Raw genomic sequence first — 16,129 nt, forward strand, 5'->3', positions numbered from 1 at the left:
TTTTATTTTTTCTTTAAATTGAGAGAGAGAAAAGGCATTAAACAAAAACAAATAAATAATATTATGAATGTCGTGGATCAACCTGTTAAACTGCAATCCGAATAATAGATTCAATTGGGTTCAGTGATTTATTTTATCAATTCTTTTTAAACCAAGTATAAAATAGGGGGAATGGAGAATCGCCGTGTCGGCTTGGGCATTATATATATATATATAAAAACAACACGGCCAACGCACTATGGTTTATCTTATTTTTTTCTAATTTCTTAAATGGGTGGACCCTTTTTTTAAAAAAAAAACAAAAACAAAAACAATGCATCACTTATTTTCCACAATTTACTAGACAATCGGGGGTTCAATTTTTTTTTTAATTTAAAACTTATTTTTATCCTAAAATATCTAGAAAACATCGCAATAAACCTATCCATGACCACCAAAAACCCAATAAACATCTCAAAAAGTCAAAATCAATCCAAAGCCATAATGATTCCCGCGGTTAGATAAGGAGAAAAAAAAACAACTAGGTCAAACAACCTTTATGAAATGGAACTTATTGACACCAAAATGACACCTAGGCTATTGCATTGGCCCGTGCTACGCGGAAAAAAATGACTAAGTGAAAAAAAATCTAGTATTTATAATATATCTTTTAAAAATATAAAAATATCTTATTCATAAATTTAAAATCAATTAGATATTAGATGATATTTTTATCTAACGTTAAGAAGACAACACATTAAATCAATGTAGGTCATTTTAGGTTTACATGTAAAGGTTGCGGATATAGTCTTAAGAAAAAACAATATGGGAACCTAAATCTCGAATTAATTTAATGTTGAATGATAAAATTGACAAAAAAACCATTAAAAAAATAAGTGAACTTGAGTCAACCAGTCAAACTCTTGATGCAAGTCATCCACATCATCGTATTTAATAAATTTTTTATTCCATGGATTATTTTTCATTTAATAGATTAAAATGACAATAAAGCGAATGTGATATTTTCCAATGAAATATTTTTTTTAAGAAAATAAACACAACTGACATGTGAGACTAGGATAACAAAAGCAAACTGTTGATAAGAAATAGTGAAACCATATTATTTTTTTTAATTTCAAGTTGATTATAAACCAGTTCATCAATAATAAAGGGCGGGGTTGTATTTTTTTAAATTGAGGTACTAAAAGTGTGTTAAAAAAATAGACCAGATATCACGGCTTAATTTATCAAACTTGTAACTCAATCATGAAATTAACCAGGTTTTTTTTATCATGTCTAAAAAAAAGGGCCAAAAACACCAAAAAAAAGTCATAAAACATGTAAAAATCAATCTAGCAATCCAACAAACCTAGAAATGGCTCAAATCACAAAATCAAATCAAATAAATTTTATTTTTCTCAACTTAAATATGTTTTTAAGCAAAATCAAGGTTTAAAACAATCTCTATAAGATCCCCCTCACCGGATATAACTTATTGACACTAGTTTCAACCATTTTTATGGTTGAAACAATGACCTTTTCTTTTCAAGCTGAAATATAACGAGTTTCTCTCTTCCCTTCCCTGGTAGAAAATGAATGAAAAAAGAGAGAGATAAACTTTGATACCATAATTGAATTTTGAAAAACTGAAGGGAATGGTCACCTATAAAACTAGAAAAAAATACGGAGGGGGTAAAGTAAACTTTTTATATGAAATTTCAAAGTCACTATCTATGTTGTCATCCATTTTTATTTTTGGTAATTTAACTTTCAATCCAACCCTTCAAAAAAAAATATATATGCAACTGGATGCAAATTTAGGTTTAAAAAGGCTCAATGATGTAAAAAAAAAGTTTGAAAATCAAATTAAAAAATTTGTAAAAATTAACTATTTTAATTCTCAATAATTTGTAAGAGGATGCACAATGAAAATGATTATAATAAAAACCCCACATGTTTTAGCTTTATACTTGATATAGTGATACATGGTAATTCGAAGCCAAGTCAAAGTTAGATTTTACTTTAAACAAGATCTTTTTTTACGGATACAATCTTATTTGTGGGTTCTATTAAAAAAAACATAAATCGAGTTTACTTGCCAATCCATTGATTAACTCATTCAACCTATGATATAGACCTTAGATTTGGTCAACTCTTGAATTAGATCTCTTAATAATGGTTTGGGCAAGTCAATTTACCCAACTCACAACTTAGATTTTAGAAACCGTTTGGTGTCGTGGTAATTTCTACTTTTTGCTTAGCTATAAAAGTAGTGTCTGATATTATTGTAACTGTTTCTTTTCAAAATATTTTTTAATTGAAAATAAATCAAAATAATATTCATTTTATTTTTAAAAATTTATTCTTGACACTATCATTTTAAAAACACTAAAAATTTAATTCAAAGCAAAAAAAAATCAGAATACATGAAAAAACACAATTGATCTGCAGAGACAAACTGTTCAAAGAAAAAACCATTTGATTAATCAAATAGTTCATGTTTTTTGAGCCGAGCTATAAACATAGCAAACATTGATTTTATAAAAATTAAAATAATTAATTTTTTCATTCACGATGACTTGCTTTTAATTCATTTTACCTGTAAAAATTTATGTCTCAACAGTTTAAATCAAGCTTATATTTTCAAAACTCTAATTAAAATATTTTTTAAAACCTATCTTTTAAAATTATAATTACAAAAGCTAGTATAATATCAAACACACACTTAAACGAGATCAATTTCCGGGTTAGGAATTATAACCATCGCAGTGGAACTCATCGGACGGTGAACGCCTCTGCGGTAACTAGCGGCGCGGAGAAGAAGCGCGAAAAAGAGTTTTGGCGGGAAGAAAAGATTCCCATAGAAATGTGGCAGTACGACTGCTGTTCTTGGAATTAATTGAGGTTGTGATGATGATGCAATTGGCATCGACAACCGTGCATCAAATTATTATTATTATTATTATTATTATTATTAAAAATCTGTACTAAAAAGCCTTAAAATCGGGGAAAAAAGGGGCTGGGGGAGCATAGGAAGCTCCAACCGTGACGTTGTTTCTTCTTCAAAGACTTTTTGAGCATTCCGATAAACTAAGATGAAGATTACTCATTATTCATTGTTATTTATTATTTATTATTTATTATTTACCTCGCAGACTAAAATACCCTTTATTATTTTAACGTGTTCCTTGTATTTTATTATAATCTTAAAAATAATTAATTTTAAATAATCCTTCTTTATATTATCTAAAAACGACAAATAAAAACTACATAAAAAATTAATTGGTTGATCATGGCTAATGTTTCGGTTAAAAACTAGTTTTAACATGTTTAATTTATAGCTTTTATTTATTTATTTTTGAGATAAAATAGCTAAGTTTTCAAATAAGTATTTTGTAGGTAATTTCTGCTTATTTTTAGAATTAATGATTATATTTATAAGACAAGTTACTTGTGATATATATCAGAATTAACATTAAAAAACATGGGGGTGGATGATTCTTGAGGTAGAAGCTTATTTATTTTTAAAAAGATAAAACAAACAATTAATTTCAATATTTTGATTAGAAATTGAATGGATGTTGATGGCATGTCTTACTTTTTTTTTCTTTTTTCTTTTTAATTTAACGATGGGATTTCATTTACTAGTATAAAAAGGCCAGATGATGCCAAGGTTCTTGAAAATAAGTGAGTTAAATTAGACAATTCCCTTTCGCCATTTTCTGTTTATCTTTTTTTTTTTTTTTCCCAAGGCCTTTGTCACCTTTTTTAATACCACACAGCAAGACAAAAATCCTCTTCATATTATTTGACATCCAAGCCCCTTGCTTCAGTGGTAAGTTTCGGAGTCTAGTTAAACTAATTATGTTTTAAATTTACGTTTTATGAATCATATATTTGAAAAATTAGTCGAGATATATATAAGTTAACCTAAATATCTACATTAATTAAAAAAAAATTGTATTCATTTGCTTGGTTTAAGCTGGAGGCTCCAGGTAATTAACACCGAGGCGATGAGTAGTTGGCCTATTTCTTGGATTGTAGATTAAAAGGATTAATTTTATTAAAATAATATTTTTTAAAAATATTAAATAATATTTTAATCATGTTATTAATTAATTATATCAAATCATGTTAGTTTTGAATTGATTTTTCTTTAACACACAGTTAGATTTCATATCAACTAACTTACCTAGTCAAGTCTAATAAGTGTGAATTCAACCACTTAAAAATTAATATATATATATATATATATATATGCTAGTAGAAATATTTGGTTGTTGACGTTTCTATTTCCCTTTTCAAGTTCATCTCCTAGGGCAAGGCATGTAAGCTTATTGAATAAATAAATAAATAAGGAAATTTTTTCACCAATATATATAACTCGGAAAGGATCACAAGCAAGATATAAAATATTATTTATATATGAATAAATAAGGTTAAGTTTTTTTTCTAAAAAGAAAATTTAGAATTTTCTACCTTTTTGACTAAATAAATATTACTGGATAAACAAAGTATAATCGGGTGAACATTTTTACCCAATCTAATCGAGTGATTTGTATGTTCTAAGTTTTTTTACCCATCATCCATTAATTGTTTTACCTAAAATGCTAAATAAAGTGATCATAATCTGGCCAAAGTTAGGTCCAATAAAAGCTTTGACTAACCAAAATTAGATAAAAATAAAATAAATTACATTTTCATACCCAAAAAACCATCTAATATTTCTAAAATTCACATGTCACTTTTAATTTGCGTGATTTGTTGGCATATATTAGCATTTATTTTTTTTATAAAATAAACACCTATATATCTATAAAATTTGAAAATAATTTTTTTTTTCATTTAGTAAAACTCATTAACATGGTTACTAAACTTGGATTACCCCCATAATTCTCAATTCGGGGTTTAATTAATTTAATCAAACCTAATAAAAATAAATTAAATAAACTTGAATTATTTTTTTTTTTACCATAGAACAACATTATTTCGGACCAAACACTTGAATACGGGTTGACCACTAATTAACATGTAAATTGATCTAACAACTTAATAACCAAGATTCTAAACCGGGTTGATTCAACAATTATCAACATAAATAATAAATGGCGTAGGCTCAAGACAATAGAGAACATTGACACAAAAAAACCTATTAGTCATGACAGTTAAATGATGATTTTATCATTCAAGGAACTTTTTTGGAGTGTTTTGGTTTCAAAAAGGGTAATTTAGTTTTTTTCAAATGATTAATTGGTTGTCAAAAAATTATAATAGGTTATTTTTTGTATTTCCCACTTTTCAAGCATAATTAAATTATTGATTTATATCGAGATTTAAAAATAATATAATTGTTCATCAAATATATTTTTGTCTTGGTTTTTAACATAACATTAAAATGATTTTTTTGCCCCTGGGCTCGGAAAAAATCAAGTCAAGTGTTGAGTTCCAACCTTGTCTTCTCACGTGATTTATTTTTTGTCAATTTCATAATCATAAAGGGTATCGTGGATTTCTTGCGTTTAATAATTAATTTTTAAATTGAAAAGCTACTTGAACATAGGCCTCATGTGTCAGCGCAGGGGAGGCGCTCATGCTTTTTGGACAACACTTCTCGATAGCTAAATTTGTTACTTTGCTATGTTTTTTAAAGTGTCATCTCGTCCTCTTTTTCTATATACGACGCATGGCTGTGTCTGATGAGTTATATATTGCACATGTTCCTCCCATTTTCTCTTTTCCACCCTGAAAGGTACATCTTGGCCTCTCTTTTTAGTTTTGATTTCGAATTTTATTTATTTTTATTTATGATTTTTTTCCTGGTCTTTTTATAAAATTGTTTTTTAATTTCAATTTAGTTCTTCAATTATAATATGTCATATACACCTTGTCCCTTTTTATTTTTTGTATTTTAGTTTCGATCCTTATACTTTTGATTTTTTTTCCTGATCTTTTTTTAAAAGTTTTGTTTCAATTTAGTTTTTTAATGAAAATTTGTCACATATTTTTTTTCAATTCGGTCCTTATTCTTTTTATTTATAATTTTTCCCCTGGCCTTGTTGTTAAAGTTTTATTGATTTTTAATTTTATCATTTAATTAAATTTTATGATGTATTATTTTTTTCAATTTGACCATGACTCTTTTTATTTATTTTTCCTTTTAAAGTATTCTTTCTTTCCAACTTGTCGCTTTAGTTGATTTTTCTGTTGTTGCCCTTTAATTTACTTTTTTATGTTAGTTTTCACCATCATTTTTTATTACATTTCTTGTTTTATATCCTTTTGCATAATTGTTTTTTTTCTTCTAGTTTTATCTTTCAACGTTTGATTTATTTGGGACTGAACTTTGTAGTTTTTTAATATATGATGCTTCCAATCTAATAATTCGGGTCATAAATTTGAAAACTTAATGTTGTCTGTCATTTTGTTTTTGCTCATTTTCTTTTTCTAATTTTATTGGTTGGCATGTTTTTTTTTTAAATAAATTTGTGGTCTTCTTCGATTTCTTTTTTGCTGGTTTATCATAGTTTTATGACTTGGACCATGAGTGTTGCAAATATTTTTTTTGAATAATTTTTTTTATATATGAATTTTTTTGTGTATATAGATAAAATTTATTTTAAAAATATAAGATATTTACTTTTTGATAATATTTCCGTAACCTTGCATGATATATTTTTCATCTATTTTATTTTATTTAATCATTTTCATGTGTATTTATTTTTATTGTCATTTGATTTAATAAAAGATTTGTTTTAATAAATAAATTTAGTAAATAAATTTGATAAATATTTCATATTACAAGATCAAATATCTTAATTTACTTTCATCTTTTAATTTTTTTAATTGTTACTAATAATTATTTATTTATTTATATAAATAATCATCGATTTCCATGACTTTTTTTAATTTAAACTTTAAATTTTCATGTAAAAGTTTTTTTTTTCTAAGAAAAAGCGGCGAAACACGGAAGGATGTGAATTGTGATAGTACATGAAAAAAATAAATGAGATGATGCTGGAAAGGACAAAAGATAATCAAAAACAAATATCACGGGAGGGAGAAGGAAATAAAGCAAGCCGATACTTTCCCCAACCCTACCCCTTCCCCCCTTTTACATTACAAAAAAGAAACTGATCTCCTCTCCTCTCCTCTCCCCTCCCCTCTCCCTCTCTGCTTGCCTGTCTCTCAGCTCAGCACAGCACGGGACAGTCTGTCCCATGTCCTCTAAACTTTGTTAAGGAAACAGAGTCATAACTAATTCAAACTCAGAACAATGGGCAAGTACATGAAGAAATCCAAAATCACAAGCGATGTTGTTGCTGTCATGGAAGTAACCTCTGGTGTCCGTACAAGAGCCAAAACCCATGCTTTACAGCTACTCCAGTCTCCTGTTTCTTCTAACCCAGATGCTACTTCCACCTGTTACCTCCAGCTAAGGAGCCGCCGCCTGGAAAAACCACCGCCACTCTTCAATGCTGAAACCAAAAGGAACCCCGCCAAGGAGAAGGACAGTTTCAGCTGTAAAGGGGCTTCTAGGCTGAGAGTGAATTCTTCCAGCACTACTGGTGATTGCGATGAAAAGGGCACTGGAAAGTCGGGTTTCAAATGTGAAACAGAGGATTCTGGAAGTTTAAAAGAGGCTTCTTCTGGAGACAACTGTTTCTATTTCGAAAGGTACTCCTATCAATGCTGTTCTCTTGCTTGGTATGTTGTTTCAGTGTAGCTCTGTTGAATGGTGCTCTCTTTGGTTTTCAAAGAAACAAAACTCTGCCTGATATGTTAGTGTGTGTTTGTTCTTGTAAAAATTCAGGACCACTTGGTTCATCTTCTAGGTTTACGCTTCTTGTTTATAGCTATGTTTCTTTGCTTAAAAATGAAAAAAAAAGAGAAATCTTGATCGGTATTTTGATATTTTCTTGCATCCCTTCTTGGTTTCCCTCTAAAAGGATTTTTTGAACTAAATTTTTAGGTTCATTTGTGATTTTTCTTTTTCATCCCCAAATTGAGTCCTTATCCCCCCCCCCCCCCTGTTTTTCAGTGTTTTTGTTTAGTATTTTGCTCAAAGGGGGAGTTAGGAAGTGCTAAAAAAATTTCATGTACCAAAAGACTCTTTTACTAGCAGTACTATTTCTCTAGCTTGCATAAGAAAGGTCTTTTAAACGTTCTTTTTCCTCGTTTTTATTCAAAACTGACACTTCTGTATGACAAACATGCATGCCTAACTCCGTGGAAGGATTTTCTATTTTGAAAGCTTTCATTTTTTTCCCCAGTCCCCTCTCTAAATTTATTTCAATATGTAATGGACCAGTCTACTTCACTTTCCTTTCACAAGGAACTTGATTGCTGCTGCAACATGCAATAATAAACTGTAGTGAACTCTGAAACATTGGTTGTTAGTGTATTTTCTGATATGGGTGTCTACTTATTGTTTTTTGAAGTGGAAATGTAAATGTAAATTATTTCTTTAGTGGGGGTTTGCTTTTTTAATTTGTTTCCGTGTGTTTTCACCTTCATGTGATGCATTAACATTATTGCTAGTGTGTGATACTGTTTTCACAAAAAGAATAGTGGTGTTTGCGACTTGTGAGAGAGGTCTTCTTTTTAATGTAAAACAGGTTTCCTTTCTGCGAGATGGGTACCCATCACCGCAGTTATTATTGCTGGAAGTTGCCTTTCTTTGTCTATAGGAAATTGGTTTCCTGCTCTCCATTGATTTCCATGGTTTCCATTAAAAGATGAAGAGGGATATTTATGGTTTATCATCTCAATTTCCCTTAAATATCAGTACCTGTGAATGATCTTTTAATTAATAGCCTAGTGAACTAAATCAAGTTCACGAATCTCTACCTTTCTTGGACAATTGCCATTTTTTGGGGCCATCAAGCGTACAGATCCATGACAACGTGACTTAGTAGAGATCTGGTTTTCCAATGCATGGTTCTTGAAGCAAACAAATTTACTGTCTTTTGTATTTTTAGCTGCCTTGCCAAATAGCTTTCTCAGAAATTTTGGCATCTGAAACCATAATGATAATAAATTTATTTTTTGCAATATTGGTAACAATAACTCCTCTAACTCATTTGTGTTAGCATGCAAGGGGATGGTGATGTATCCTATTTGTGGGGCCTAGTTACGAGCCGATGCATTTATGCGGGGTACTCTTAGTTAGGGCTATCAGTAGGTGACAAAAAGTTCCAAAGTTTTCCTGTATTGCTGCTATGTTTGTATAATTTTTTACACGACCAATAATAGGGTTTCTGGTACTACATTTGAGTTTTAGTACACTTCAGTTTTCTGTCTTAAAAATGTTTTGACTATTGTTTAGAAGGAATTTTGTGGAACTATTTCTGGGACTTGGATAAGTAGCTTGAGTGATGAAAATCACCCCTCTGAATGAAACACTTCTAATGCCTTGATTTTTATTTAAGCAGGTGCACCAGGGAAAGCACACCATGTAGCTTGATAAGGGACTCAGAAACCATAGCAACCCCGGGTTCAACCACAAGACAGAGAAGCTCAACTGCGGGCAGCCAGAGACTTTTGAACACGCAGAGAAATATCCCGACAACATGTGAAATGGATGAGTTTTTTGCTGGTGTAGAACAGCAACAGCAGAGACTATTTATTGAGAAGTATGCTGGCTTTAACTCTTCTATTCAAGAGTATGCTCACAGTTATGCATGTTTGACGTGAACAAGAAAAGAAAAAAGAAAAAAGTTCGAAGTGCAGATTGTTTCATCTAGATTGTACAATTAGCTGAGGCAACTATATCATTGAATTTTGCAGGTACAACTTTGATATCGTGAATGATCTGCCGCTATCTGGGCGCTACGAATGGGTCCGAGTAATCCCTTGAGTGGTATCCTCATCATCTGTGCTTCTGTTCCTCCATCTTGTTTGTCATTTTCACGCAAAGGATTCTGAAAGAAGTGACTTGCATCTTCTTGCTTTATATAATCTCATCATCTATCTCCCTTGCAAGCTCATGCTAAGTGAATGGAAGCCATGGAAGATGTTCAACTCGAAGATCTGTAACACAACAGAGCTGGTGAGTTACAGATTAACATCAGATTGGAATCCTGGAAAAGGCTTGGGACTCATTTGAGAGGAGGATAGGTAGTTTAGGGATTAGTCTCTTAGCCATTGTAACTTTTAGGAGGTAGTGTTTAGTTGCTAGATCATCCTTCTCGTCTACATCCTCTTCAAATTTCACTTGTGTCTATACATGGGGATGAACTATGAATTTCTTAGGGAATAAATGGACTCCACTTTTTCCATGCTTGTCTTTTCTACTGTTTGGTGTCTTGTGCCCTGCACTTCAATTTAGGTTCTGATGGGGATGTCTCGCCTCTCTAAATCTAAAGATAAGATTGTTTGTACCCTACTTGCCTTGGCCGCATACGAGATGTGCTCATGGTGGTGGTGGTGGTGCTGCTGCTGGTCAAAGTTAATTTGGACTGGTTGGTTAAATTGTACAAATACTGACTGGTTCATTGGCCAAACATGGACATTAATATTTCCTCGTAAAAATCTGTACAGAAACACATTTTAGAGGTTTTTTGTAGTGTTTTTTACAAGTTTTTCACCATTTTTTTTTAAAAAGACATGAACAATATATATTTTTCTTTTATATACAAGTATGTAAAAGAATTAAAATCAATATTTTTTATAATAATTGTTAGTTTGGATAAAATAAAATCAACATCTTACAATGAGAATATTACTTGTATAAATTATGGTTTTGATTTTTTTTCAAGTAGTTATAATTTCAATGTATTTTTTACTTTTCTGTGAAAAAATTATTTTTATTTTCAATAAATAATCCCATTTTTCAATTTCTCATTAAAAAAAACTGGAAATGAAATAGACCTTTATTATCTCTTAGAGCTAAACACCATTCGGCTTGAAAACCATGTTTTCCACATTATGGGCTGCATAAGATCATCTCCAGTCATCTCCCTTTCATTCTTTTTTTTTTTTTTATATATATATAAATATTTTCAAGAATTTCTATTTTATTATCAGCTTAGAGGTGATGATGGTGATAGTAGTTACCTGGTCCCACTGTGTTTGGACATTTGGGTTTAAAATCAACAGTGATGTTGATAAGGTAGGGTTCATGCCCTCTTGGATTGTTCTGTAGAATCTTACTTCTAACTTCAGGTTCCTCTTGACAGTGGGGTTTTCCCCTTTTCCTGCCAGAATTTTTTTGACCTGTATTATTTGTTTTTGTATTTTAAAAATATTTTAAAATCACAGCCACCATCATCCCCGGAAACCTGTGGCGGGAAACTTATTCAGGCTGTCAAGTGGGCATTTATTGCATGCACATAAATGCAGAGCCCCTGGTGGAGTCGAGCCCTGTCGACATGGGACCATGTACGGATTCTGCAAAGGTTACCTCACTGGCTGCTCCATGTTCAACATAGATTTGATGATGTCTTCTCTCTTTCTTCAAGCATTTGCTCTACACATTTATTTTTATACAACTAACTGTTGAAGACCAGACCAGACCAGACCGGAGGTTGTGGCCTGCAAGAAGATGCTCTTGCTTCGACAAGAGGAAATGCCTCCCAAGACTGGCCCTTTTTCACATCATTAAGATGCTTTTACTTAGGGCAAAGATGGTAGTAATGATGCCAATTCAAGATGGACTAAGTCTTGATTGCTGTGGATTTTTCCTTCTTTTATATATATATATATTATCATAAAAATAAAATTTAAAATAAAATTATTTTTTTAAAAAAATAGGCTTGAATATACAATCAAACTCGAGAATTGAACTTTTTTGAGGTCTAGATTTTGCATTAACTCTTGAATTGTGGGGTCAATTCAAGTTATATTTTTTCTAAAAAAATCTCTAAAACAGTCTCAGGGATTTATTTTTTAAAAAAAACATCGAAACAAATATATGATTAAAAGAAGGAAAGTGACTAGAAAATAAGAAGCCACCACTTCTCAACCTTTAAACATAATTTCGCCATTATCTGTTCTCCAAAACACCTTAAAATTATCAAAACAACCTCAAAAAACTCACTTGGAACCTTAAAAACATAATGTACGTAAACAACCAAATCAAATTCGAAAACTCAAATAAATTTTGAGATCCTAATCTTCTTTTTCCCACAATTTCACAGCTTGAAATCACCATGAACAAATTTCCCTCGTCAAGATGAGAATATTGAAGCCAAGATTTGCAGTTATCATGACCAAAATATGGCTTGCCAGCACTTGCTCTCTCTTACATTGGTTCCTGTCTCTGCATTCAAAGGATGAACTGTGATGTAAATCAAGTTAGGATCCAAAAATACCGCAAAAATTAGGATTGAAGTGCAAAATTGATCAAAACTTGTGATAATAAAATTACAGCAATGACACCAAGCAGTAAGTATAAATTATAGGATTAAAGGAGTAGTAAAAACCATACAGTAAAGGCTTGATTAACAATTGATTCCCGTTTTATAAAAGCCAATTGTAAACTGCCAGATTCTCCGCCTCCCCACTTGACAAGGTGTTGTTTTTTCATAGCTATTGGACTTTCCAAGATGGGATGAGGATTTGTTCCAAGAGACATATTATTTTGTCTCTATCCCTTCTATCCTGGGAACCTAACCAAACACAACCTTACAAATTGTATGTTTTGTAATGCTTCCCTCAACATCTAATAATCTTTCACTAGATCCCCTCCACTCATTATCAATTGTTATGGTTTTGAAAGAAAATAAAATAAAAAAAAGGATAAAATTCTAATGCTTCTCTCAACATCAGATAATCTTCACTAGATCCCTTCCATTAACTATCAATTGCTTTAAATAAATGGGAAAGCCACTATTGAATACCAGTTTGACTACCAAAACAAAACCAACTCAAATATCATCCTCAGCAACAAGCAACTCCAACAATATTTCAGAAGAAAAAAGCATCGACTACTTTCTAACTAAATTAGACAAGTACCTGCTTCATTTGTTCTTCCACCTCAGAGAGTAAGTAAATGGTGATCTCATGAAGTTGGAGGAGCTAAATTCGCTGATTGCTTTGTTTCTGCCATTTCAACTTCAAATCCAATCGTATCTGAAGATTCTTCATTCTCTATTGCCATCATTTTAAGCTTAGCCAGTCGTATGGCATGCAGCTCGTATCTGATAACATTATACCACAAGTCAAACTTTGTGAGTGTTGGGAGGGGGGGGGGGGGGGGGATGCAATGGAAGCCGTATTTGTAATCACAAAAGTTTGTTAATTCTTTGATTGCAACAATGGTAAATGTGTTGGTGAAATATGCAGATCTAAATATCTTGTTAGGAAACAAAAGGAGGGAAATGGATCAGCTACTAGCTTATAGGCCATAACATATATATATATATATATATATATATATATATTATAGCCTACTCTGACCTTTTGTATCAACCCACTCAGTTAAACCTATATCCCAAATGCCATTCATGTGCAGATAAAACCTATTAATTCATGGAAAAATTTAAGCACTGCAATTTATAATTTCTATCTTTTAATTCTTCTCTGAATTCTGATCATCTACAACAGAAGTATGTTGTGTTATACTATTGCAAATTAATAAACATATAAGCCTGATTCAAAAGCTTCATTAATTTGATTCTCTTGTACTTATGCATCTTCTTCTTTCTAATAAAATCTTTTTTTTTAATATAAAAACATAGTAGTGACCTATCCTTAACTTACTGGTAATATTGTTGTGCTTTTATTTTCACCCTGTTGTTTAGGTAAGTAGACCTGAAAATCTTCCATCTCCGCTAAAGATTTTCTCAAATATTCAAGCACAAGATAAAACAATTTCACTCGGGTCAACAGACTAAATTACACTAAAGCAGAAAACCCAAAGCCTATATTTATGACATTTATTTCACCACACGCTATTCACATGTCTGCGTATAATTGTGCAATAAGCAGGCCATTCACATTTCTGCATAATGAGCGAATAAACAACCAATAATTTCAGAGTTTAGCATGTCTATGTCTATATGAACACGAGAATCTACAATAAATTAAAAAGTCTACATTTTTTTTTTCAGATTTCAAGTGGGAATTTACTCCGTTATTTCTTTTATCATAGACTGAGCATGGTACCTCAAAGTAACATTTTCTGCCAGTCTATCTATCTATCTTCAAGCAATGTTTATCAGTTTGCTAGAGAGATAATTTGCCTAAAAAAGAATAAACATCAGTCAGCTCATGTTTTATGGAACGCAGTCCAAACAGAAACCAACACATGCATGAGCTTTGAGCTTTAGCTTTTCAACAAACAGTATGTGAACAAGAGAACATTTTAGGCAAGTTATTCTGAGTTTACTTAAAACCTGTTACTTTGTAGAGGAACAAGATGATATCAGCACCCAAATGCTTCTTTTCTCTCTCTTATGGTTCAACAAGAATTGTCCACTCAAGGGAAATAATTAAAGCATCATTTCTTTCAATTCACGCAGCAATACACCTCAGATTTTGCATGAAACTACTGAAAAGTTGCAAGACTTACTCAGCCACATGACTCTTGACGAGCATAAAATATATCATCCAAAATTGTCTCTCCTTCAAGTGACGAGGGCATAGCATAAATCTCAGATGTGAAAGCTCCTAGAAAATAAGATGAAAAAACCTATCTAAAGCACTTGAAAAGAAAAGTTATAGGAAAAAAGAAAAACCACTTCAAGCATCCATCATCATTCTTTAAAATCTTGCATTCTAATTTAAAGGTAATTTCTAAAACAATCATGATAGCCCCCCCAAATGCAAATGTGGATTTCAGTTCTAACCCCTCACCCATTCACTTTACAGATCAAGCATACCCCCTCATTCATTCTAAAATCTGGCCCCTCCACATCAAAAGTAGTCTTCTTGCAGCTATGTCCTTCTTGTTCTATAGTTTAATACACAATGTCCATTTTTTTAGTTATATCTACCACAATGAAAAGGGTTTAGAATCAATGGTTTCTTAATCGAATGAAGTACCCTTTCAAGTCCCAAGGAGGCAGAAGCAAACGTTGTTTCACTTTCACAGATCCCAACAATCACAAGCAAGAAATTTGTCTCATAAAAAAGAAAGAAGAGAAAAGCAAACCTTGGCTTTGGAAAGAACAAGAGTAGCATGTCGCTCCTGCCATTCAGAGAGATCCCTTTGAACATTGGACGATGTTTTCGTTGAAGAAGGAGTTGCCTCATCTTCTAGCACCAAAATACAAAGACAACAAGAAAACATAAGCAAAAGAAAACCCAACATGGAACTAGAAGTAGTAGCATTAACAAGACATGTTTTTTACCTTGGAGTGGGAAGTTCTTGAAAGTGTCAATTGTGAAGGACTTTACATGATCGATCAATTGCTGCGTGACTCCTAGCTGTTCCTCTTCTCCTCCTCCTCCTCCTGGTTTTGGAATCTGTTGATTTGAGTTTTGGCTGTTTTTGCTATTATCACTACTTCTTGAAACACTACGTAGAAGCCACGAGGACCAGTCCATCGTTGGGACTTCAAGCTATGATTCTCTTCTCCTGTCCCCTGTTTTCTTTTCTGGTTGCCAGGTTTCATGTAATGTACCAAGCATTTCTGAGGCCCAGCACTGATCATGCCTATCCAGCCCATTTAAGCTGGATCAAGTCTGAGATGAGGTGGAGTCAATTGCACTGTTGCATGGTTGTAAACTTGGATCGGACCGACAAGTTAACTTGGGATAGAATCAATCTGAGATCTAAACCAATTAGAGTTGAAAAAAAAAACTTGATTAATCTAGTAAAACATTCAGGTTAACCCGTTGACTCAATGGATTCTAGAGCGGGTCTTGCAACCATGAAAATAACTCTACCTGGCCCAAACCAACTCGGGCCGGGTAGGCTTGTACATGGTCTCCATTATAATATTGATACAGAGAGCCCCAAAATTCATCATTTGTTGAGGAGCATCCAGGCAAGGGAGGAGGGACTCGTGCCCCTGATCTGAATCGCTAGTTCCAACTTCCCTCCCCCCCTTTGTTTCGCAATACGCAAGCCTTACTAAAAAGTTTTATGTCCGATGAACCACCGACAAACGACTTAGTCACTTTACACTTGACATACATTTATGTTTAATCGGCATAGCCTGTCATCTGTACAAGTTTTTTACTTTGTTTCGGTGATAATGATAGG

The 16,129-nt window shown here is 32.1% G+C and overlaps 2 protein-coding genes across 5 annotated transcripts; one reads left to right on the forward strand and one right to left on the reverse strand.

Moving 5' to 3' along the window:
• Positions 1 to 7,042: 7,042 nt before the first annotated feature.
• On the forward strand, positions 7,043 to 10,256 carry LOC7488629 (cyclin-dependent kinase inhibitor 3). The gene is made up of 3 exons (XM_002301747.3): positions 7,043 to 7,653; positions 9,411 to 9,611; positions 9,766 to 10,256. Exons 1-3 carry the CDS (start codon positions 7,253 to 7,255, stop codon positions 9,833 to 9,835), a joined length of 672 nt encoding a protein of 223 aa, XP_002301783.1. The 5' UTR covers positions 7,043 to 7,252; the 3' UTR covers positions 9,836 to 10,256.
• A 1,653-nt stretch (positions 10,257 to 11,909) lies between these two features.
• LOC7488630 (uncharacterized) lies at positions 11,910 to 15,952 on the reverse strand. Of its 4 annotated transcripts, none has more exons than XM_002303000.4 (5): positions 15,273 to 15,952; positions 15,074 to 15,174; positions 14,492 to 14,589; positions 12,934 to 13,118; positions 11,910 to 12,256 (listed from the first exon to the last, which is right to left on the reverse strand). In XM_002303000.4, exons 1-4 carry the CDS (start codon positions 15,466 to 15,468, stop codon positions 12,980 to 12,982), a joined length of 534 nt encoding a protein of 177 aa, XP_002303036.1. In that variant the 5' UTR covers positions 15,469 to 15,952; the 3' UTR covers positions 11,910 to 12,256; positions 12,934 to 12,979. The 4 variants fall into 4 exon arrangements, with proteins under 4 accessions (XP_002303036.1, XP_024450649.1, XP_024450650.1 ...); XM_024594881.2 differs by having other exon boundaries at positions 15,074 to 15,177; positions 15,273 to 15,950; XM_024594882.2 differs by having other exon boundaries at positions 11,910 to 12,238; positions 15,074 to 15,177; positions 15,273 to 15,948.
• Positions 15,953 to 16,129: the final 177 nt, after the last annotated feature.

Source organism: Populus trichocarpa, chromosome 2 (assembly GCF_000002775.5).
Source record: "Populus trichocarpa isolate Nisqually-1 chromosome 2, P.trichocarpa_v4.1, whole genome shotgun sequence".
Lineage (NCBI taxonomy): Eukaryota > Viridiplantae > Streptophyta > Magnoliopsida > Malpighiales > Salicaceae > Populus > Populus trichocarpa.

Bases quoted from the DNA above. Each gene is read 5' to 3' on its own strand.
- LOC7488629 (XM_002301747.3), top strand. From the start codon at position 7,253: ATGGGCAAGTACATGAAGAAATCCAAAATCACAAGCGATGTTGTTGCT. The intron at 7,654-9,410 runs GTACTCCTATCA...TTATTTAAGCAG, and splicing joins AACTGTTTCTATTTCGAAAG to GTGCACCAGGGAAAGCACAC. The intron at 9,612-9,765 runs GTATGCTGGCTT...TGAATTTTGCAG, and splicing joins CAGAGACTATTTATTGAGAA to GTACAACTTTGATATCGTGA.
- LOC7488630 (XM_024594881.2), bottom strand. From the start codon at position 15,468: ATGGACTGGTCCTCGTGGCTTCTACGTAGTGTTTCAAGAAGTAGTGAT. The intron at 15,178-15,272 runs GTAAAAAACATG...TTTTGGTGCTAG, and splicing joins CAAGAACTTCCCACTCCAAG to AAGATGAGGCAACTCCTTCT. The intron at 14,590-15,073 runs GTTTGCTTTTCT...CTTATTTTCTAG, and splicing joins TTGTTCTTTCCAAAGCCAAG to GAGCTTTCACATCTGAGATT.